Genomic DNA, 24,646 nt, shown 5'->3' with positions numbered 1-24,646 from the left:
GCTAGCCTAGCCACAATGCTATGGTCGCTGCCATTAACGTTAGCATGTAAGCTAACGACAACAACAATGGCGTCAACTTTTTTTTGTGTGACAAAGTGTGTCACACAAAGCCTGAACAGGATATCACAGGTTCACCCTTCTCATTGGTTGAAAATGGCCTTCATGTTTGTACATCGCCATCTGTTGCTTTGGCATTGTACTACATGTATATTACATCAGTGTTAAACCACTGTGAGCGGCCTGGAGTGGATTGGAGCGGAGAACTCTCGCTCCGGACGTCGCGCCGACCCATTTTAAAACCCACTCCTCGCTCACGTCAAAACAGCCCGCTCCGCTCCCCGTGCCGCTCCGCTCACATGCACTGATATATACACACTCAAAGTATTGTATCAACATAAGGAAATTAGTCAAATCAAACATAGAATAGAAAAAATTATAGAGAAAATATCAAAAATAACAATGTAAGAGCAATGAGTAATGCAAGAAAATAAAAAGAATACTATATAATAAAAAGTGTCCTACTTGGCCTATAGAAATGACACCATGTCTATGGAATCATTTAAACCTGGGAGTGAGGTGGCCTGTAGTCTATCGATCCAGCGGCTTTCTTTCTGGTTTAGTATTCTCTGTCTATTTCCTACCCTAGACGTGAGCGGAACACTTTCAATGCCGCTAGCTGTAAACAAAACAGAGGCCCTTTGGTGAGCATCTTGAAGATGTTTAGCCATTGCATAATCCATATTGTTTGTTTTGATAGCATATTTATGATCAGCCAGTCGATCAAGTAGGCGGCGTTTCGTATGACCAACAAAAAGAGTCACATTTAGAACAGGACAGTATATAAATAACGTGTAGTTTGACAATTAATGAAGCTGTTAGATGTATACCGGTATGTCTGTTTGGTAACTGGGTGGGTAAACCCTTTAGATAACGAATCCTACCTCGGATTTAATCCAAAGAGCACCTACCGAAACAAAACCAAGAACGCTGAAGCCCTGTCCATATCCTCTTTTTGATTAGTTTTTATAGTGTAACTTTTGGCTACTTCATTGATCATCATTGAACGGCGAAAGGGAGAGGGACCCCCCCCCCCCCCCTTTTCTCACTAGTAGAACTCCATGAAACTTATTTATCCTGTGCCTGTGAGCTAGCTTAGCTTAGTTAGCAGCTAACATTAGTTAAGGTTTTTAACTGCGACGGGCATACAGGAATGGCGAGGATATAAAGCATGTTGGACGCATTTATTGGACCCGTTGCTCACAGAGTTTACATAGAAACAGTGCGACTCACAAGAGGAGTTTTCACAGGCTGAAGAGCTGCCATAGCTTCTAACATGTAGGGTGGGGGTATCAGGCTCAGCCCCTCCCTTCCAGCTGGAGTGAAACACGGAAGTTATCAAATGCGAGTGAAACGCGCACTGTGACTGTCGAGTCCTGGCTCTAGGCAGAATCACGAATAGTGGTTTAAGAGAAGTTATTTATATTTTGAACGTGATTCACTGTGCATTAGTTAGATTACACGTTGCGCATGTTATGACTTTGAAAGTCCGCCATTTCCACTGCAAAAGGCACATACAATTAACAATACGAAGCGTTGATCATGAATATGCAAATCGATGAAATTTCATTGTCGACTAGGGCGACGAATCGTGACAGCCCTAGTCTACACCCTCACCAGACCGACAGGGCAGCATGTGGTCGTCTACACTCTCCCCAGACTGACAGTAGGACAGAATGTGATAGTCTACACCCAGCCTAATGATTTGGGGGAGACTGGTAGAAAAGGAAAGACATTTATCCATGATTTTATTTATTTGATTATTCTATATCACTGTGGGGGTATAATATAGTTTGATCTGTACTAGTAGATGGAAAATACACCATTTGGAACTTTATTAACCCATTGTCAATCAGAATATAGGTCTGTTTTAGGTTACAAACATTACCAACATAACGGCTAATCTTTTACGAAAACAAAATAAAGCAAATGCAACTTAACCTCGTCCGCCCGTCGACCGCAAATGACATCATGTCATAAATCAATATCCCCAGAATGTTCTACAAAAGTATTGTTTTTTGTCAAACGTATTCAAGTATAAACATCATAACCATGTCACAACAGCATTTATAATGTATATTATCATCAATACGTTAGTTTAGGAATAGGTTAAAGTGTTATTAGATCGTTCAGTACCTTCTTGAGATCATGTGTACAAAAAATCTAAGGAAATTAATAAAGGGAAGATGATTAAACGGAAGGTTCTGTAGATACAGTACTGAATTCTCCCATCTGGACCAATGCAATTTGAAATATTATTATAGAATAGGAGGCTTATAAATTACCTTATTATAGCCAATTCGCATATATATATATATATATATATATATATATATATATATATATATATATATATATATATATATATTATCTTTCAAATGCCCGAGTTCAATTTGGATTTAGTATCACCAGGCGTGCATAAGAACAGATAATATCTACTGTAATTTACTGTACTTTTTTATTTTCACCACAGTGCAACCATTTTGAAACTAATTTCAGATCGAATTGTTGCTACATGCTAACAATAGGGAGGAGAAACTAACTGTTTCAATATTTGTCAAAAACGTTACCTTTTGTGGCTTATTATCCCGAATAATAACAGTTATTGATTCATTCACAACGCTGAACCTTGAACCCCCATAGAATCTGCCAGGAAGTGTAGTTCGGAAAAATTCCAACGCTGATCGACAGCTATGCATGTCCTCTAAAAAATGGCAACAAAAAGACTACAATTCCCATGGTTCAAAATTTCCAAAATGGTCACCATCTCGCAATAGACTTCAGCAAATCGAAAAGTTAAATCTATCTAAAGGAACTTTTAACCTATTGCTAAACTAACGTATTGATGATAATATGCATTCTACATGCTGTTGTGACATGTTAGTGATGTTAATACTTGAATACGTTTGAAATTTAAATCGCAAATTCTTTACAACAGTCATAAAAATATTGATGAATGACCAGATGGCATTTCGGGACCGGTACCGGTCCCGTCGGGTGGAACAGGTTAACTCTTTCTCTGCCATGCTGGCCGTGCATCCTGCGGTCAGTAGGCCAGCTTTTCGTGACTGTTTTTGCGATAATTCATGATCTTTGCGGAGCTATTTGTATATTCTAAAGGGGAAGAGTCTTACCCCGAAAATCCGATGGTTAGAAAAAGCCTAGTCTATGACCGGTACAGTAAGCCACTGTGATCGTTACATAAACATGTTTCACGTTCGGTAAAATAGACATAGGGGGTCCTTACCTTGGCCAGAAGGTAATCCAAAAAGAATAATTCCAATGATCCCATCGGCGATCGTGATTACAAGTTTATATGTAATTACATGTGTCTACTGGACGCGTGTAGCTTTATGCCAAGCAAGCAGTGCAAAAATTTACCGTAGTGGCATGCAGTAATGCGCCTTTCATTTTCCGCGGAAATAGGCTGTCTATTGCCATTCTCTTTGACAAACTCTAACCTTAACCAGCTCCTTAACAACGCCTAAACTTAACCGTTCTAACCTTAACCAACTCCGAAACAATGCCTAACCTTAACCTTAACCTTAGAAATTATATTGCCATTCTCTTTGACAAACTCTAACCTTAACCAGCTCCTTAACAGCGCCTAAACTTAACCGTTCTAACCTTAACCAACTCCGAAACAATGCCTAACCTTAATCGGCGAAAGAATACACGTTAAAAAAAAATCACGTTAAAAAATATTTTCGATGGGATTCGAACTCGCCAGCAAACAAGCCATAGGATCCACAGCCATGTGTCCTTGCCAATTGAGCTATTTGCTAGATACTGAATAAGGGGCGGTGACTTATATATATTGAGCTCCGCTCGTGTCGCATGCGCGGGCACCTCGCGCGAGCACGCCGGCGCACGCACGCACCTGAGCGAGCACGCCGCCGCCGGTGCACGCACGGTAGCATTTGTCTGAAAAGAAGGGCGCTTTACGGTGACGAATGCGGAAGCATTTTTGCACTGCTTGCTTGGCATTAACGTACAGGCCTACTGGACACTAGGTTCTGAGGCGAGCAGATCTGCTTTTGATTGCTTTGGAAGAGCTCCTCACCCACAGAGCGAGTCAGGACAGACACTGTCTGAACTAGACTATCCGAGTTCAAATGGTAGACGATACTGCCATCTGGTGAGATTCGATCGGCATTGCAGTTCCAGCGTATGTGGCTGTGCCAAAGTGATTCAGAGCGCTCCGGGCGAGTCTGTAGAGCGGGGATCAAAGGAAAAAGATCAAACGATATAATAACGAGTGTACTCGTTGTTGGCGTTCAACGCATGACGCCCAATAACGAGTATACTCGTTGTTGGCGCAGACTGAGTTAAGGTTCCAGAAATGTCCCTTAAATTGTAACCTTGTATTTTGGTGGTTTTGCAGGAGGTGCCCGGGGAGCTCGTTCTCATGGCAGAAAGATATGACAAGCACAAGAAGGAGAAGGACCGAGAGAAGGAGGCGTACGGCTCAGGAGGAGGAGGAGGTGGCGGCGGGAGAGGTGGTGGAGGAAGAGGAGGCGGAGGAAGAGGAGGCAGGGATAGAGGAGACAACTGGCGGTTCTAGCATCGTGCACGTCTGTTTCTAATGAAACAAGTTTTGTCTTTTGTGTTCAATAATTCAGGATCAATGCATTGATTTTCCAATTGAAAAAATCATGTTCCATGACGGAAGCTGGAACGTTCGGTTTTTTTTATTTTCTTTTATTTCTTATGTTTTATAGTAAAATGGTTTTGTGTTACTGTTTTATAGTATATTGGTTTTGTGTTACTGATTTATAGTATATTGGTTTTGTGTTACTGTTTTATATTACATTGGTTTTGTTACTCTTTTATAGTACATTGGTTTTTTTATCCTACTTGTTGGAGTGAAAGTTAAATGAGAGAATTAAAAAAAGAATTGTTCTCAACAAACGCTCCAGTCTTTAATCAACACGCCGCAGGTGGGTATTGAGTAACTACAGTATAATTGAGTGCGTCTGCCTGGTTTGGGCGGCGAGGATGTTGGGTTTTACATTTGATATATACACAGATCTGACAAATCGGAATAATATCAAACGCTTGAAGAAATTATTTGGACAACATGCCAGGACTGAGTGACATTGAAAAACAAAATGGAACGCTCTGCCTAAAATCTGTCAAAAGCCCACGGTCTCCCCTAGTACTTCAGAAGTATCATAGTTACAGGGTTCGCACAAGGTCCTTGAAGTGCTTACAGTGCTTGAAAAAATAAATAATAATAAAGTCAAGCCCTGGAATTGCTTGAAAACACCCCATTTTTTAACAATGTGCTTAAAAAGTCCTAGAAATTCAAATCAACTATTCGCATTGAAAGTTTGGTTCATCCATGATAAAATTGTTCTGAATCAAGAATTTTCTTTTTTTAGTGTAACTAATTGTCGGAAATTGGTTTTAAGCCATAAATATTGGATCAGATTTTTTTCAATAAAAAAAACAGCATTTAAAGGTGAATTGGATCTTTTTAAATGGAAAAATAGTGCTTGGAAAAGTACATGAAAGTCCTTGAATTTCATTTAGCAATGTCTATGGGAACGCTGTAGTTAGACTAGGTACCCAAGATGAAGGAAAAAGCTTATTGTATACATGTGCGCATATGTAAGCTTTCCACAGTGAAAACATACCCTTCAGTCTTTCTCTGCCATATCTTTTCAGTTTAGATTATCCCAAGTTCCAGCAGGTGTCCCCTGGTTTCCAGCAGGTGTCCCCTGGTTTCCATCAGGTGGCCCCTGGTTTCCATCAGGTGGCCCCTGTTTTCTACGCACCACCGCTCCTGGAAACCCTGCAGATAATCTGAAAAACTACTTACCGTCACTAACGGGGTTGTGCTCAACTCACTTTCAACTGCAATACATTTGCTAATGGAGGAGCAGGTTGGATACTTCTTATAAAAAAGTGTTTAACATTTGACATATAATATATAGCTGACTGGAATTATAAGAACAGGATCCTCATTGGAACTTTAGAAAATGGCTTCCCGTTACCACTAGGATCCCATTACGTGGCTCAGGAGGTAGAGCCGTTGTCTGTTAGTCAGAAGGTTCCCGGTTCGATTCCCACCCCTCGCAGGCAGCATGTCGATGTGTCTTTGAGTAAGACGCAACCCCTAATTGCTCCCAGTGTGCAGGTTCGCATCTTGCATGGTTGCCTCCGCCATCGTTCTGTGAATGTGAGGAACAAAAATTGTAAAGCACTTTGGATAAAACATATATAAATGCACCATTTATAAAGCCCACCGCAAGAAGGTGACCGACTCATCCTCTTATAAGGGGGGGGTAATGTCTTTCAGGTGGTTTGTCTGGAATGGTGAGCGGTGTGGTTTGTACTGTCTCGGGGGGGGGGGGGGGGGGGTTGATGTGTTTTGGGATGGCTGGACAGGTGAGTGGTGAGGGGTCTTTGTACACAAAGGAGATGGGGGGGCGTCTTTTGTCTTCTTGTTGGTGGTAGGAGATGATGAATTTCATTCCCTCACAGCAGCGTCTGCCTGGTCTCTGTTTGCAGCGTCTGCCTGGTCTCTGTCTGCCTGGTCTCTGCAGCGTATGCCTGGTCTCTGTTTGCAGCGTCTGCCTGGTCTCTGTTTGCAGCGTCTGCCTGGTCTCTGTTTGCAGAGAGGTGAGGAGCAGCGTCTGCTTCACAGCAGGAGCCGTGGTTCTTCAGCATGTCCCCACATGAGAGAATGAGATCCAAGCATTGGTTAGTTCTAAAGCACCTGACCTAGAGGGAAACCCTGCGTCACGCAGCTCCCTTTTCCCCTCGTCTTCATTTGTGAAAAAGGGCTTGAAAGGTTTTGAAATGGCTGACGAAGCATCTGGTATCGGGTGGCATGCATTTGTGTTCTTAAAGGGACAGTTTTGCACACATTCATTTAGTTTGAAGTGCCCCTTTAACTGACCCCCGCCCTGGGACGTTGTAAGGACGATTTGCCCACCGGCGCGACACGCCACTTTGGCGACCTCTAGCGGCTCGGGTGTGCATATTTTTTAATACAATATATATATATATCGAATTAAAGCCCTATTTGTTACCCGTCGATTACAAAATCCGTTCAGCGGTTCTCGAGTTACATGCCGATATGTGAGGCGTGCGCCGGCAGACTTAAAGTGGAGATGAAGCAGTGAACAATGTGATCCTAGTTTGTTTGTTGTGTACCTTGTGTAAGACGGGGTTCTATAATCAAATGTGAAATCTATCTTATTTGTCTGAAAAATCAAATATAATATCCCTGTTTTCAACATGGGCGCCGCCATTTTGTTACTGACGTCATGGGGCTGGTTTGGTTTATACACTGCTGGTTAGCTGCCTATAGTGAATGGGTCCGTCAGTAAATAAAATGTTGCCTACAAAACAACGGGACCGCGGTGGTTCTGTTTGTATTGCTCCTGGCTGTTCAAACTAATTTTACCATGTGAAAGAGAGGAAAGTTGGTTAATTTCCACAAACTACCAGTGAAAAAAAACAGTGTTGTTGGCTCAGGCTGGCTGCACTCAGGCGGCGCGACCAGCCTGTTGGACAGGGAAGGAGGATCTGCAGCGAACACTTCATTTCCTCGGATTATGTTGTTGGGGGTGGAAGGTTTGTCCAGAAGACCACTAATCAGCTGAAGCCGGACGCGGTTCCCTCAGTCTTCGACAGACAGACCGGCCCAGGCAGTTCAGCGTCGCGGAGCATTCAGCCTGCTGGCTACCTAGATCCACTTCAACCAGCGTCGCGGAGCATTCAGCCTGCTGGCTACCTAGATCCACTTCAACCAGCGTCTCGGAGCATTCAGCCTGCTGGCTACATAGCTCCACTTCAACCAGCCGAGCGTCGGGAGCTCCAGCAGCTTGTCGATGTGCTAATAGCCTGGAGCCAGCTACCGTTAGCTTGCCGAGGCTATTAGCCCACCGACAAGCTGTGTAGCCAGCTACCGTTAGCTTGCCGAGGCTATTCGCACACCGACAAGCTGTGTAGCCAGCTACCGTTAGCTTGCCGAGGCTATTCGCACACCGACAAGCTGTGTAGCCAGCTACCGTTAGCTTGCCGAGGCTATTAGCACATCGACAAGCTGTGTAGCCAGCTACCGTTAGCTTGCCGAGGCTATTCGCACACCGACAAGCTGTGTAGCCAGCTACCGTTAGCTTGCCGAGGCTATTCGCACACCGACGAGCTGTGTAGCCAGCTACCGTTAGCTTGCCGAGGCTATTCGCACACCGACAAGCTGTGTAGCCAGCTACCGTTAGCTTGTCGAGGCTATTAGCACACCGACAAGCTGTGTAGCCAGCTACCGTTAGCTTGCCGAGGCTATTAGCACACCGACAAGCTGTGTAGCCAGCTACCGTTAGCTTGCCGAGGCTATTAGCACATCGACAAGCTGCTGGAGCTCCCGACGCTCGGCTGGTTGAAGTGGATCTAGGTAGCCAGCAGGCTGAATGCTCCGCGACGCTGAACTGCCTGGGCCGGTCTGTCTGTCAAAGACAGAGGGAACCGCGTCCGGCTTCAGCTGATTAGTGGTCTTCTGGACAAACATCCCACCCCAACAACATAATCCGAGGCAATGAAGTGTTCGCTGCAGATCCTCCTTCCCTGTCCAACAGGCTGGTCGCGCCGCCTGAGTGCAGCCAGCCTGAGCCAACGTGCCAACAACACTGTTTTTTTCACTGGTAGTTTGTGGAAATTAACCAACTTTCCTCTCTCTCACACGGTAAAATTTGTTTGAACAGCCAGGAGCAATACAAACAGAACCACCGCGGTCCCGTTGTTTTGTAGGCAACATTTTATTTACTGACTGACCCATTCACTATAGGCAGCTAACCAGCAGTGTATACACCAAACCAGCCCAATGACGTCAGCAACAAAATGGCCGCGCCCATAATGATAAATGCTTCAAAAATGCACATAACAAATCGTTTTTTTTTTAGAAACTGCTTATTTTTATAACGTGATTTTTTTCTGTGGCTTATCTAAATACTAATGTGATGCTATGAATATGTATTCATCGCTATGCTTCATCTCCACTTTAAATTTGTTCAAATACCACTCCCGACGCTCTAGCTCCGTCAATCATTTGGCGATCTCTGACATTTTTGGACAGGGTTGTAACCAATGAGTGTGGCTTTCCAATGCTATCCCACGTGGGGATGAGCGAATCGTGGATCTAGGTGAAAAGTCACGAGCGCAAACGGGAAGAGAAATTTCCGCCGAATGCATTAGAGTCAAAGAGAAATGGTTTTCTGCAGAGCTTTTATTTTTTTCTCTCTTTTTACCAAATATGGACATGTACTACACAAGACTTCAGGCTATGGACCCAGGGTGTTTTTTCAACCATACCAATTATTCTGGAAATATACTTTTGGATATTGCAACTACTACAGGAAAACGTGAGTAACAAGTTTTTCTACAACTCAAGTTCAGACCTATGTTACTCTTTCATTAGCACTAAAAGTGAGTTGTCTTTATTGTATCAGAAACTAAAGAATGTTATCTTTCGAAAGAGACCAGGCTCGTGCATGTGCTATAAGTATAAAGTATAGTATTTTGGTTTGCAAAAAAGTATGCAGTCCTCGAGTTAAAGTAAAAAAAGAAATGCCACTTTTGGGGGCACCAGTTAACACATTCTCTTCCGGGCGACGGCAATGCGAGGCCAGCCATTAAACTAATGGAGTCCGTCACCTTGTTTGTAGAGCTATAACTATTCTATATTATAGCTATGGATACAATACTATAGTCATTTGACACCGAGTTTCTTCCGGTCAAGATGCAAAAATAAGAAATTCATCCATACATTCCCGTTTTATACCGTGGTGAATATGAGTGTTATTTCGGAATGATCCGGGCCAATTCCTGAGGCTGGTTATAAGCCGCAACGTGTATTATACTAAATCCATTGGCGTTTTGTCCCTACACACGCTACAATAAAAAAAATCAAATGCATATGATAGGTATTATGTTCAATGAATGCATGAAATGGGGGGGGGTAGTTTTTCGATGCTTTGATCATCACCAACGGAATACGTTATGGACTAGCGTTACACACATATGCTCGGATCGCAATGAAAACATTCTTGGATCAACACAAGATTGATATCATATAGCCCTTACCTTGACTAGGATGTACCCCGAAAAGAATTCCAATGATCTGATCGGCATTCCAAGTATTGGTGTCGATCGCGTCGCCAACATAATCCGCCATGCATCATCCATCTGGAGCATTTGACGCTCCTCAAGCCGATTGGGACAACCGCTCCCCTTGCCCGACATGGAAAAGTCCGCCCGGACCAATATAATCGACGCACAGCCCAAGACAGAGTTTCAAAGGGTGCTCTATACCGCCGCCTTGTAGGATGTGGCCGGTACTGCACCTTCGGATTCCCAGTATGCATTTTTCAGGCAACACACAGCTCCCTGACATTGAATAGGGTATTAAAATATATATATATTTTTTTAAACGATCCAGAAACCTGTTAACACGTGATTGGCACTCAACGGTCGGGCCTCAGAAACGTGTTAATCAGTGAATGTCACTGAATGTGTTAAGAGGTTAACCGGTGTAAATAAGACAATTTATTATCCCTCAGGTGGAAATATCAAGCTCCGCCCTCTTTTATTGATCCTCCAATCACAACCGTTTGCTTCTTAGTGAATGGACCTGGTATAGGCCTACTTCTTGCGCTTGTGCCCTTGTGTCACTTTTCTCCCGAACCGCCTTCTATCTGAAGCCCCCATGTGGTGACGGGTGGCCAGCTTGTTTAGACCTCTAAGCCCCAGAACCAGATCCAGTTAGATGGAGACCTAGCCCAGTCACTGCTGGACGAGCCGTCTTCCTCCTCCAGATCCACGTCTTCCTCCTCTCCAGCTCCACGTCGAGACCAAGGTAGGTCTATTTTCACACTGAAAAACCCACCTCTGTATCCTCCCCATGAAGAGGAGGCCAAGAGGGACCACAGCTTGAGCAGATGCCATAATACCGCGCAGGCGCATCATGGACAGCGCCGTAGCCGTCCTGCCAGGAGGGAACCTCCCGAGCATGCAGAGAATATCCTCTCGCCGCCACTCTGAGAGGGATGCCCACATAGACCTTGAGCTTAGAAATAAGCCAAGTACTCCAACCGTTGACTGGGAAGAGGAGTACTCTTCTTCCAGTTTACAGCAAAACCCAGGCTGGTGAGGAATTCCACCACCTGCCTGGTATGAGACCTGGCGATCTTCTCTGACTGGCTGAGGACCAGAACGTCGTCCAGGGTAGAATAAAATCCGTATCCCCTGACGACGCAGAGGCCCCAGCGTGGTCTCCACACACTTGGTGAAGATGCGAGGAGCCAGAGAGTAGCCGAACGGCAGCCTCTGGTACTCGTATGCTAAGCCCTGAACAGGAAGCGTAGGTATGTCCTAGGAGCGAAGATCGGGATGTGAATACGCATCCTTCAGGTCTATGGAGGTGAACCAGTCTCCCACCTGACGGCGCTTAACAGGTGGGTGATGGTCAACATTCTGAACCTTCCATGGGATGATTTCTCGGGCACCAGAGAATATGGGGAGTAAACGCCGCTCATCACGTCCTCCCCATGGGACCACGACGATGGCCTGCTTCGCCGCCAGAGAACGAATCTCCTCGGCCAGGGCTGTCACTGCCGCGGACTCTGACAATAGTCTGTACCAAACCCAAAAACGGAGGGCGGGGGTGTGCAAACTGTAACACAAGCGCCGCCCTCAGCGTTCTCTCCATCCACACCGACATATGGCACTACTGTAGCCATACGTGGTAAAAATTCCAAAGCGCCCCCGCCGCCAACTGGCGCTGGTCCGCTAGGAATCGTAGATAGGTGGCCCGGTCCCTCCCGCTGTGCGTTGTCAACCCTGGTCTCGCCAACCGTGCGAGCAGGGTGTCTCGCTGAGCCGGGATATCGCACCCTGACTCTACCAACGAGACAATCGCACCCAAGGGGGGGACCCCGACAGAAAGGGCGGTCTGATACGGGGGGAGCGGCCATCACCCCTGGTGACATAGGCTCCCCTGCTGAGCATCTTCCCGGCTTAGCTTGCTGGGGACAGCCTGCTCTGCAGCTGGACATGCATGGTGTGTGGTCCCCACGCTGCCCGAGTCCCTACACACCGTAGCCCTGTAGTGATATTACTACCACCCAAATTATGCGTGCCTGACTGACCACCGCCGGACGTCCGGCCGGGGGAGGCAATAACGTAATACCCGGCCTGGCGAGGGCGGGGCTGGGGGAACCCACGCTGCGACCTCCTGGGCCTAGGGTTCCCCCTCTGACAAAATGTTTTAGATACAGGGAACCCTGCTCCGTCGACAGATACAACACCAGGCTCACCAAACACAGACGCAGGGCGTGTGGCGTGGGAGCCTCCTGACAGCACAGCATTCTCATAGACAGACCCAGGCCTAGCTAGCAACTATAGGTGTCAGTCCCTGTCTCTATGAGAAGCGATATGTGGGGCCGTTTACGCTTCACTGGAAGAACACGGCCCGCAGCCAAAGGGGACAAATCAGAGCCTTGAGTCCCGTAGTGTAGCGGGGGAGAGTAACCGGAGAGCGTGCTAGACACAGCTAGATGGCAACGGTTTTTCAGGGCGTGCCCATCTAATATAGCCGATCCCTCGGCCGCCAAGGCTGTCGGCACCGTGACCACCTGTTCTCTTTGTGTCCAGGTCATCTCAGGCGGGGGACACATGGCCGGGGGCCTCGCCGCAGCCGCTGGCGAGGCCGTGCTCTCACCTCTGGCTGCGTGGTGTGGGGCGGCGTGGAGCCCAGGTCAAATACCGCCCGCGCCTCCGTGGACAGACCAAAGGTCCATCTGCGGAGAGGGGAGCCCTGAGGAGACTCCTCCTCAAGGGGAGATTGCTCCAACTAGGACCGACTAAGGATTTGGATGGTCGACTATGATAGGCAAAAATTTGCCGATAGTCTACTATTGGCCGACAAAAAAAATTTATAATATATTTTACATTTTTATTTTTTATTTTTTTATTCCATTTGGGCTGTGGGGGGGCTCTTAATGTCTGAAGGAGTCTACTGAAGGCTTCTTGTCCTCTGCAAAAGCATGCAATTGGTCCACTGATGGATACATCTTGATATTCTAGTCTAGTGTGTTCATTAGATGGGTGAAATCCTCTTTCTGTGCCTGTTTTCGTAGGCAGTTAGCCTCTGGTATGCGTGTCATTAGCGTTAGCCACGCTTCTAGGCCTCTTTTCTTTTGGAAAGAATGATAAAAAATAAATTTATACAAATATATATTTTTTTTTTATCCACTTTTTCTCCCATTTTCTATATTTTCTCCCATCCCAATTTCGTATCATCCAATTCAACCCTCCCCTGTCACGAACGCTGTTTCTTGCCTCCCACAAGCCGGCTGCAATGTGGACTAAGTCATACATAGCACAAGTCCCCTCCGGTACTTGAGGTAACAGCAGTCGCATCTTTTCACCTGCGCAGCTCGATCTCTCAGTGGCGAGGAGTAAGTAAGTAAGTAAGTAAGTAAGTAAGTAAGTATTTATAAAGCACCTTTCATACATGTCATGTAGCTCAAAGTGCTGTACACAAACATAGGCATATATAACGATAAAAGCAATAAATTCACAGTGATCAGTTAAAGGGGAACTATCTTATAAATGGCCTTTTTCAGTGTTTAGCATTGTTTCCTAGCTATGTACGCGTGGGAGGCTCACGCTGCCCCCGACACTTCCTGATTCTACTGTGCAGGCGCACCAACCGACCTGTAGGAGTCGCTGTCCACAACGCCCGATCCCCACCCATCAGTTTCCCACCCCCTAATACGGCCAATGTGTATTAGTACGGAAAGACCAGCTAAACTGAAAGCAATGTGGAGCGCTGGTGTTGTGAAGGATCAGATTAAACCGAATATATATATTTATTTATATATATATATTTAATAGTATTTGTATATCGTTTGATATCCCCTGTATATTCCTTGTACAATATGCACTGAATATCCCTTTAGTCTACTAAACAGCCCATAATAGTTTCATTCTACCATTGGACGAGAACCTGGCGCCAGCAGCCATACCCCTAGGTTCAAGTTCAATCGTGCCGCCCAACATGTCGTGGCAAGCCCGGTTCCGCGTAGGAATACGTCTGGCGAAATACGAGTGGTACTATTTGTTCACAGCGCATATATATATGGCGCAAGTAAAGTAGAACTTTCTTTTAGTCCATTAGTTCTTTACCCTCCAACCGAGTAACAGACGCGAAGCCTCACCCACAACGCACGTGTGGTGCAGTAAGGCCTACTTTGCCTCAGAATAGGCATTGAGATATCGTGTGGATTAATAGTTGAATTGTCAGTTTGGCACTATACCGTCGAGTTGGACGTATTTCTATTAAGCTAATAATAGTCTATTATGTATGGTGCATCGTTCGGTTAGAGTTATAACCCATCGTTCCTGACGTTATCTGGAGTCTTAACCAGGCTGGGCAGACCACTAGTGGTGCTTGCATCCGAGGAGCTCCGGGCCAGGACGAGGAGACCTGTACATTGGATTACTTTACCCGGACGACGGCGAGCCTTCCACGGCTTGGATTATGCTTTGGGTGCTTTGATTATTCCATGTATAACGGCCAACACTGCTGAGTGTTGGAACTACCCCCCGGAGAGGAGTCCAGGTGAGACGGCGCTCTACACCAGTGAGGTCGCCTCACGTCTCTCCGTTGTGGACCGGCAGCTACCGTCCACCAGAGGGTCCAGCTGTATTCATCTGCGGACCGAGGTTCTGTGGGCACCGTGTTCAAGACTTTGAATTCTCCCAAGAAATCGTCGGCCAGATGGGATACCGCCAGCGGCTTCTCTAACCCCCCCCTCCTACTGTCTTACAACCAGCGGGACCCCCCCCCCCCCTTAGTGTATCCAGCTATAATCATTTAAGTACCATCGCTATAGTTTCCTAAAGAACCGGGTTGTATACTTACTCCCTGCGTAACCAGAGATTGGACATTCAATGTTGATTTACCTACGAATACTCATTTGCCATACAAGTGCATTTCAAATCATAAGTGTAAACAAGTGAACGTTGTATATACCTTTTGCTATATTAAATATTCGATTTGTACATTTGTGTGGACTTCGTTTCATCAGGTGGGAAAGTGTTCATCATATCTATATCATGTACTGGATGGCCAGAAGTTAAAGTACAAGAGGTAGTGGTTTAATAATACCATACTTAACAATACAGTCAGGGAATTGTACCCCTCAGTTACAGCTGGGCCCAGCGTCTCCAGTATTTGTGGCGAGCGCCTTGCCCACTACGCCACGTAGCCGTCCCCATACAAATATATATATATATATTTTTTTGTATTCGAGTGGTTGGCAGTCGACTACGGCTCCTTTCGACCGATTAGTCGACTAATCGACTAATAGGGGTCAGCCCTAGCTCCAACCAAAGATGCCTGTGAACAAGTGTTGACAGCATCCTAGCCCTCCCTGCGGTTATAGCTTGTGGCTGGGTCAAAAGCTGAATAACCTCAAAACCTTGCGCGATTGTTTTGACGTTGGCTGGCTCTAAGGCCCCACCACCCGACACCATTTTCGACAGAAAAGCAGCCAATTGAGCAATGTTATTAGTTGCTGCTAAATTCTGTACTACGGCGGTATAAGCTTCATCAGCCCACTCGGCCACCTGCCGGGCCAACTCGCCTCTTGGCGTCGGCCGGGCGGGATACCGTTCTACCATGTCAGGGCAAAGGACCGATGCCACCTGCTTCACTAAGCACGGAACACCAGTGGCGGCTGCTGACCAAGTTTATTACTAGTGAAGCACTGCTCCACTAGTAGTCATGCAATAACCTCCACTGTGGCACACCTGTGCACCCGTGTAAGGGATAAATGAATGAATGAACGAAAACGTTATTAACATATTGCAGAATGGGCTAGCCCAATACACACAATTGTTAAGGGGATGCAGACCATCATCTGGTGTTTTAATTATATATACTCTTCAGTGTTTCCCACAGGATTCCACAGGATTTTCAGAGACTATGGGGGGTGAACCTCTGACCCTCTAGGGGGGTCCGGGGGCATGCCCCCCCGAATTCTTAATTTTTTTTGTACATTTTAAAGTTAAATGTATCAATCTGGTACACTTTGAGAGCAAAATAAAGAGGCTAGATCTATGATGAACTTTGTGCTCAAAACACAAAATCGACTAGACTAGTGCTTCCCAATCCTCTCCTCGAAGCACCCCAGCCGTTCAATGTATTTGTTAAATTCCACCACCAGCACACCTGATTAGCCCTTTATTAGTTGAATCAAGGTGTGCTGGTGGTGGAATTTAAAATACATGGAACGGCTGAGGTGTCTTGAGGAGAGGTTTGGGAACCACTGAACTAGAGCATACATTTGAGCCATCAAAGAAATTAAGCAAAAGTGGTTACTTGTGTTGAACTGGTTTATTTTTTCGAAAATAAAAGAATATAGTGGATTACTATTACGACTACTACCACTGCCAATACTACTGATACATCCCTATTGGCAAACCTTATATTTAAAAGAAAATAGTAAAAAAAAAGAAAAAATTGTAATTAATGGGAAACCCTGCTCTTCATCTGGTGTTTTAGTTATATATACTCACACTGCATCTACTCACTCTTCATCTGTTTGTTATATATACATACTCTTCATCTGTTTTAGTTATATATACTCACTCTTCATCTGATGTTTACTTACTCTTCATCTATTGTTTTAGTTATATATATGCACTCTTCATATGTTGTTTTAGTTATATCTACTTACTCTTCATCTGTCTTAGTTATATATACTCCATCTGTTTTAAATATACTCACTCTTCATCTGGTGTTAGTTATATATACTCTTCATCTGGTGTTTTAGTTATATATACTCACTCTCCATCTGTTTTAGTTATATATACTCATCTGTTTTTTTTGTTATATATACTCACTCTTCATCTGTTGTTTAGTTATAAATACTCACCATCTGTTTGTTATATATACTCACTCTTCATCTGTTGTTTTAGTTATATATACTCACTCTTCATCTGTTTGTTATATATATACTCACTCTTCATGTGTTTTAGTTATATATACTCACTCTTCATCTGTTGTTTTAGTTATATATACACTCACGTTTTTGTATACTTATAATATAATACAGTATAATAAAATACTTTGGACTCGAATCTTGACATAATTAGCTTATTATTGATGATGACATTGATAATCTCCTATTCCTGTACCAACAGCTACACCTTGTGGACAGCATCTGTATGAAGCCCAAATGAACTGGTTCACAGACTAATCTTCATGATTCTCCAGGACATCTTGTATCCTCTTTAGACTGTTCCTGAGTATAGATGATGCTTCAAACCAAGATGGAGACCAGAGTTCTTCTTGGGGCGTCCTTGACTAAAGAAATTATCAGCCAAATACTAGTCTTAAGACTTTTTGATGAGTCGATTGTCAATTAGGTGATTTACCGTACTTTTCTCACTATAAGCCGCACCTGACTATAAGCCGCAGCAGCTAAATTGAATGATGTGTACATATATAAGCCGCACTGGACTATAAGCCGCAGGTGTTTTAATGTTTAATTACCATATGTAAGGGTTCGTGCACAGAGGGGATTGTCGGGAAAGAGATGGCTGTTTGAGGAAGCTCCCATTTATTAACATTTCAACAAACAAGTTCCATATTTGCATAACAAGTGTTACCATTTAGTGCAATAGTTTACTAAAAAAAGCAATATTTCGATTTTTACATTTTCGGGTTTGGTCCACATATAAGCCGCACCGTTATATAAGCCGCAGGGTCGAAAAATGGGGAAAAAAGCCGCGGCTTATAGTCCGAAAAGTACGGTATTCGACAGATCTTTAAAATGTATTTCCACATGCAGTCAGAAATGACCCATTCTGCTGGGATAATCGAGTCGGAGCAGTTCACCAAAGAAAATTACCCGTCGTAATATATATTCATCCAGATCGATTTGGTGTGTTACACGTTCAATAACATCAGCATATTTACCCGACCATAGCAAGCATTGGTCTCTTCATACTGAATTTGAGCTATAGATTATACATAATTTGAACTATACACTATACTCTCCATTATTAACAGCTCCCTGGCAACTGGTACTGTTCCATCCTGCTTTAAACATGCAGTAGTCCAGCCCCTATTGAAAAAACCAAACCTTGACCCCACCCTGCACAGTAATTACAGGCCCATTTCCAAGCTTCCTTTTCTGTCAAAAATACTTGAAAAGGTTGTTCTGTGCCAATTGTCTCCCTACCTGCACCAGAACAGCATCCTGGAGACATTTCAGTCAGGGTTCAGGACTGGCCATAGCACAGAATCAGCCCTCCTTAAAGTGTCAAATGACCTACTCCTCGCCGCTGACAACCGTGACTGCTCTATTTTAATGCTGCTTGACCTCAGTGCAGCCTTCGACACTGTTGATCACACCATTTTATTAGATCATCTCCAACATGGGGTTGGTGTCAGTGACACTGCGTTAGCATGGTTTTCCTCCTATCTCACAAATAGAAGCTTTGCTGTCAACATCGCCAACTGCTCCTCCCCCTCAACCTCCCTCTCCTGTGGGGTCCCACAAGGGTCCATCCTTGGCCCGATCCTGTTCTCCCTTTACATGCTACCCCTTGGTCCAATCATTCAGAAGCACAACATCTCTTTTCACTGTTATGCTGACGACACACAGCTTTATGTTTCCCTGAAACCCAACAACCAGTCTCTACTTAACAGTCTCATATCCTGCCTGGATGATGTTAAATGTTGGATGGCACAAAACTCTCTACAACTAAATCAAAACAAATCCGAAATAATCCTCTTCGGTCCCCCAGACGCTGTCACCACCCTTACCAACAGCCTTGGCAACCTGTCCTCCCTGGTCAAGCCGTATGTCAAGAACCTAGGGGTCATTTTTGATCCACAATTTAAATTTGACAGACAAGTAAACTCAGTGGTAAAGGCATGTTTTTTCCAACTACGCACCATTGCCAAACTCAAAGCCCTTCTCTCCCCTGCAGACCTTCAGAGAGTCATCCACGCCTTCATTTCATCTAGATTAGACTACTGCAACTCCCTCTATATAGGCATTAACCAGTCTTCCCTGTCCCGCTTACAACTGGTACAAAACGCTGCTGCCAGACTGTTGACCGGAACCCGCAAGAGAGACCACATCACCCCTGTCCTTGCCTCCCTTCATTGGCTCCCAGTACGCTACAGGATAGATTTTAAGGTTCTCCTATTTGTTTTTAAAGCCCTTAATGGTCACACACCCTCCTACATCTCAGACCTCCTATCCCCCTATTCCAACACCAGGTCCCTCAGGTCAGCCGATCAGAGGCTCCTGACAGTCCGGAGGTCTAACCTCAAGCTCAGGGGGGGCCGTGCCTTTGCTATCGCAGCCCCTGAACTGTGGAACAGCATCCCCACCTCCATTAGGCTCGCCCCCTCGATAGATGCCTTCAAATCGAGGCTCAAAACCCACTTCTACCTACTAGCCTTTCCCGTTCACTGACTCATGCCCTGTTTTTCTATGTGTTTGCCTGTGTGCCCTCCCATAAAACGGAGTGTGATTGTTGTCTATATGTATCTTGTGTATTTACCCTCTGTACAGCACTTTGGTTGACACGCGTCATGTGAAATGTGCTTTATAAATAAATTTGATTGATTGATTGATTGATACTGAAAAGTTACAGTATGTAGATTTGTTTATTTGTATGACAAAGTCAGTCAACCCTTGCAAAGTCAGTCAACCCTTGCAATCAGTTTCATTTAATGAATTGAAAACAGCATTGATATTACGTAAAAGCAAACTGGCAATAGAAAATATGTTCAAAATTATCTAGTTCCCTTAACACTTTGAGTGCCAGCCACGCGTTTTGTCGTTAGTTCATGCCGACCGTTGAGTGCCGCCAACACTATATAGCGTTTGTTTGTCGTATTTTTTTCAATAATCTAGCGTTTATTTGAAAACTATTCATAAATAGGCAGAAAAATGACAGTTTTTGTGTATGCCCGAATATTCCAGTAAATGCCGTTTATCACGGAATCTTTATATTTTCCTTAAACGAGGGCTTTTCAAAATGCTATAAAACTGAAATGAAGCGATTAAAAAACAATCCGTTTCGACAATGTTGACTGCAAACAAGTCATTGATAAACAACGGGCAGATTAGACACATAATTTAAGACGGAGATATGCATTCACAACGCTATCATTGAAGTGGGTGGTGGCATTTAACGGGTAAGGCGCACCACATGGCTGGTAATCAAAGTGTTAAAATGCTAACGCTATTAAATAAATATATATAGTGGAGGTTAAAATAAGAATATGACTTGGCCTGAAAAAAAATTCAGTCAGGAGATATATTTTTGCTTTAATCCCTGCATACAAATATACAGTACTTTCATAAAAAAAATATTGGGTTTTGTTATTTAAAAAAGTGGCCCTAGTGAAAAAGCTTAGCGTACAGCCCTGTTACAGCTTGGGTAGCGGATGAATTTATAATGGTGATTAACTCATTCAGCGTCATACCCGAGAATTCTCGGGTTTTGATCCTTTGATATTTTCCTTTGATCCCCCTTCTATACGGTCAGCCAGAGCCCTCTAGGTGTCTCTGATTCATCTGCCTACATTGGAATTGCAATGACGATCGAATATCACCAGGTGGCAGTATCGCCTACCTTTTGAACTCTGATTGTCTGAACTAAACTGTCTCTGTCCTGATCCCTTTCTTTCCTGACTCGCTCTCAGGGGGAGGAGCTCTTGCAGAGCAATCGCTAGGAGATCTCTCCTCAAAACCTATAGCTTCCCGTATACACGAGTAATTACATATAAACGAGTAATCGCGATCGTCAATGGGATCATTGGAATTATTCTTTTTGGAGTACCTTCTGGCTAAGGTAAGGTATATTCTTTTAATTTTTTTTTTATTTTTTTTTATTATTGCAAAACAAAACTTATTAAAAGTCAGTACTCAACACACAATGTATAATGAAACTTTCAGTAAAGGTGGTTAAAATATATGCAAGTACAGAAACAGGATAAAACAAAAATAGTCAATAATAACATTTTAACCGTATACCGTGTATATCCAGCGAAGTTACAATTATATAAATGTTAGTATATAATATACCCCTAATACCTATTTTCTAAAACCCTACACACATATGCTCCAGCTCAAATCCCCCCCTCCCGGACCCCCTCTTGGATAGTACCTCCATTATCCCTCACTCCTAACCAGACATCACCATTATAGGCTAGCTTTTATTCTCTCCACCACTTCTAACCACATTAACATTTTGGATTCATTGAGCCCCAGAATTCTTGCTGTTGATATTTCTTGATATATCACATCAAGATATGTAAGAAACCACACTTTCCGGCACATTTTTTCCGGTTGAAACCAACGTGATGCAATCAGTTTTTTAGCTACTGTGATACCCGATAAAACCAATCTTTTTAGTTGTGGGTTCACTGCAAACTCAAAAACATCATTCAATAGCAATACCGCGGGGTGTACAGGTATATTCCAAAATACGAGTATTGATAATTGTTGGGACACATCTTTCCAGAATGCCTTAACTGGTGGGCAGTCCCAATACATGTGCATAAATGTTCCTTCGTCCCCATTTGTACATTGGGAGCATTTGGAGTCTTGTATAAGCCCCATTTTGCACAGCCTTATAGGAGTCAAGTATGTCCTGTGAATATAGTTCAGATTGATTTGTTGATGATCCGGGTTCCTTGATGTAAGTCGGACATTTGCCCAGGCTCCTTGCCAATCAAAGTCATTTTCCAGGTCTGGTATATCCCTCCTCCAGACATTGTCTAGTTGAAGGTTTTCGTACGAGGACGTTAGTAATTGATAATAAAAACCTGATACAAAACCTCCCAATGTATCTCTTTCATAGAAAAATTTGTGGTATCTGTGGTGTTCAATTGGTATGTGTAATGGAACACCGTGAGATCTCATACAAAGTCGTAACTGTATGTAAAAAAGCCATGTGGACTCGGTTAGGTTAAACTTTATGCATATTTTGACATAACTACAGAGGCCCTTGTTATTAAAAATATCCCCTAATGAGTGTATGCCTCTTTCTTCCCATACAGGGAATCTTATAGGTCGTTTTCCCATTAAGAGAGCATTGTTATTGAATATGGGAGTGTGATTATGCCATACTTGATTGTTAGGAAATTTCCTTTGTGTTTCCCGCCATGTCCTGATTGCATGGGTTATTATTGGGCCAAATTCTCGCTCACAATGCTTGATTGAAAGTTTAGTGTATGCTATGTCTTTCAATCTCTGTGGGGCTACTATGTTTTCTTCTAATTTTCTCCAAGATACCAAAGCCTCGGGGTCAAACCATATCTTCTTCAATGGTCTTAATGTGAAGGCATTAAAATATTGTAAAAAATCTGGGACTGCCATGCCACCGTCTGCTTTACTTCTCTGTGCGGTGGATCTTTTTATGCGAGGTGGTTTGTTATTCCAAATAAATTTGTATGTGGAGGTTTGTAATCTTTTCCAGTAGCCCTCTGGAGGAGGTAACGGAAGCATTGAGCTGAAGAAATTGATTCTTGGTAATACATCCATCTTAACTATTGATACCCTTGCCTGTACTGAGTTTTTAAGTTTTGCCCACCTGTCCAGGTCGTCCTTGATTTTGTTCTGTATTTTTGTGTAATTGTGCTTCACCGTTTGTCTTATGGTGGGGAATATTTCCACTCCCAAGCATCTGAAGTGTTTTACCATCGGTATCGCACCTGGGAGGGTTATATCTTTTTTTGCAGGGGTGTTAAGTGGAAGGAAAGCCGACTTCGGCCAATTTATCTTAAATCCCGATAAATCACCAAAGTTCTCAATCAACTTGAGCAGATGAGGCAATGTGGTGTTGGGGTTTTGCATGAACAATATTACGTCGTCCGCATATAAACTAATTTTTTGTTGTGTGCCCTTGATTACGATTGGTTCTATGGATTGGGATTGTCTTATATATTGTGCTAAAGGCTCTAATGATAAATTGAATAGTCCGGGACTAAGAGGGCAACCCTGTCTGGCAGAGCGTGATACCGGAAAGATTTTGGAGATGATTGTGCCTGTTGTAATCATGGCCGATGGGTCCTTGTATAGTACTTTAATCATATCAATGAAACCTTTTCCTAACCCCATCCTTTCCAATACTGCCCATAGAAACGACCATTCCAACCTGTCAAATGCTTTCATAGCATCCAGGGATAGTATCGCCTTAGGTGTGATGTCCTCTTTGTCTGTATCTAGTACGTGCAGTATTCGCCTTATGTTATCATTGATCAGGCGACCTTTTATGAAGCCTGTTTGGTCCGTATGAACTAAAGACGTCATATGCTTTTGCAATCTGATGGCTAATATCTTAGAGTACAGTTTGACATCGGTTCCGAGGAGGCTTAAAGGACGGTAACTACCGCATTCAGTGGGGTCTTTGTCTTTTTTGTGAAGAACTGAAATGAGTGCGGTATTTTGGTGTTCAATGAAGCTTCCCTCTTTGACTGAGTATAAGATCATATTTAGTAATAAGGGTCCAAATATGTCCCAGCAAGAAATGTACATTTCTGATGGGATACCGTCAATTCCCGGAGCTTTGCCGTTTTTCATTCCGGATATGGCCTTCTTGAGTTCTTCTAATGTGATCGGTACTTCTAACTGTTTAGCTTCTTCATCCGTAAGTTTAGGGAGAGTAATTTGATTAAGATATGTGTCTAATTTGTCTTGATCAAAGGTCGTTTCTGAGTTATATAAATCGGAGTAGAATTCTTTGAATGTATCGTTTATTATTTTGGGTTCTGTTACTAGAGCTTGTTGTTTCCTAATGGCAGTTATATCTGCAAATTTTGCATTAATTCTTAGTCGCATGGCTAATAGGTGACTAGGTTTAGAACCTTGGAAGTACTGCTGTTGTCTAGTGCTGCGTATTTGCAATTCCGATTTTTGTCTGTACATTGCTTTGATCTCGGTCTTTAGAATGTTAACTTGGTTATCGAGTCTAGTAGAGTTGTTGTATTTTAAAGAATTAAAAAGCGTTGAGTAAAGCTTTTCCATTTCAGACAGTTTTGTGTTTTGATTTTTGCGCAATATGGAGGTAAATCTATCCGAGAAATCCTTGATCATACCCTTTACCGACATCCATAATATTCTGGGATCTTGCACCGAGTTAGCATTATCTTGTAGGAATACTGTGAGAGCTTCTTTAATTTGTGTAATGAATTCCTTGTTGTTAAGCAGCATCGAATTAAAACGCCATCTTGGGGCCCGGGTAGATAGTGTACCAAATGTTGCTTTCAGGATTAAGTAGCAGTGATCTGATAGCGCATTGGGTGTCATTTCCACTTCGTATTTATCAAATATTCTCGGGGATGCAAAGACGTAATCAATTCTGGATAGTGTGTTGTGTCTCGCCGAACGACAGGAGTACTTGCGGGTCATGGGGTTAAGTGAACGCCATAAATCAGTTAGGTATAGGTAAGGTATATTCTATGTCTATTTTATCGAACCTGAAACATGTTTCTGTAACGATCAATGTTGTATCTTACCGGACCTAAACCAAGCTTTTTGTA

The 24,646-nt window shown here is 43.6% G+C and overlaps 1 protein-coding gene across 1 annotated transcript in view; it reads left to right on the top strand.

Annotated features, from left to right (window-relative positions):
* ddx43 (DEAD (Asp-Glu-Ala-Asp) box polypeptide 43) overlaps positions 1 to 4,621 on the top strand; it is a gene marked incomplete at both ends in the record, with an annotated part of 205,995 nt that extends 201,374 nt beyond the window's left edge. The window contains one exon of the mRNA XM_084321945.1: positions 4,442 to 4,621. Coding sequence (XP_084178071.1) covers positions 4,442 to 4,621 — 180 coding nt within the window. The remainder of the gene's footprint in view (positions 1 to 4,441) is intronic.
* Positions 4,622 to 24,646: the final 20,025 nt, after the last annotated feature.

The sequence above is a fragment of the Notolepis coatsorum genome (assembly GCF_963971535.1).
Source record: "Notolepis coatsorum genome assembly, chromosome: 9".
Taxonomy (NCBI): Eukaryota; Metazoa; Chordata; class Actinopteri; order Aulopiformes; family Paralepididae; genus Notolepis; species Notolepis coatsorum.
This window is presented reverse-complemented; position numbering and strand designations above follow the sequence as displayed.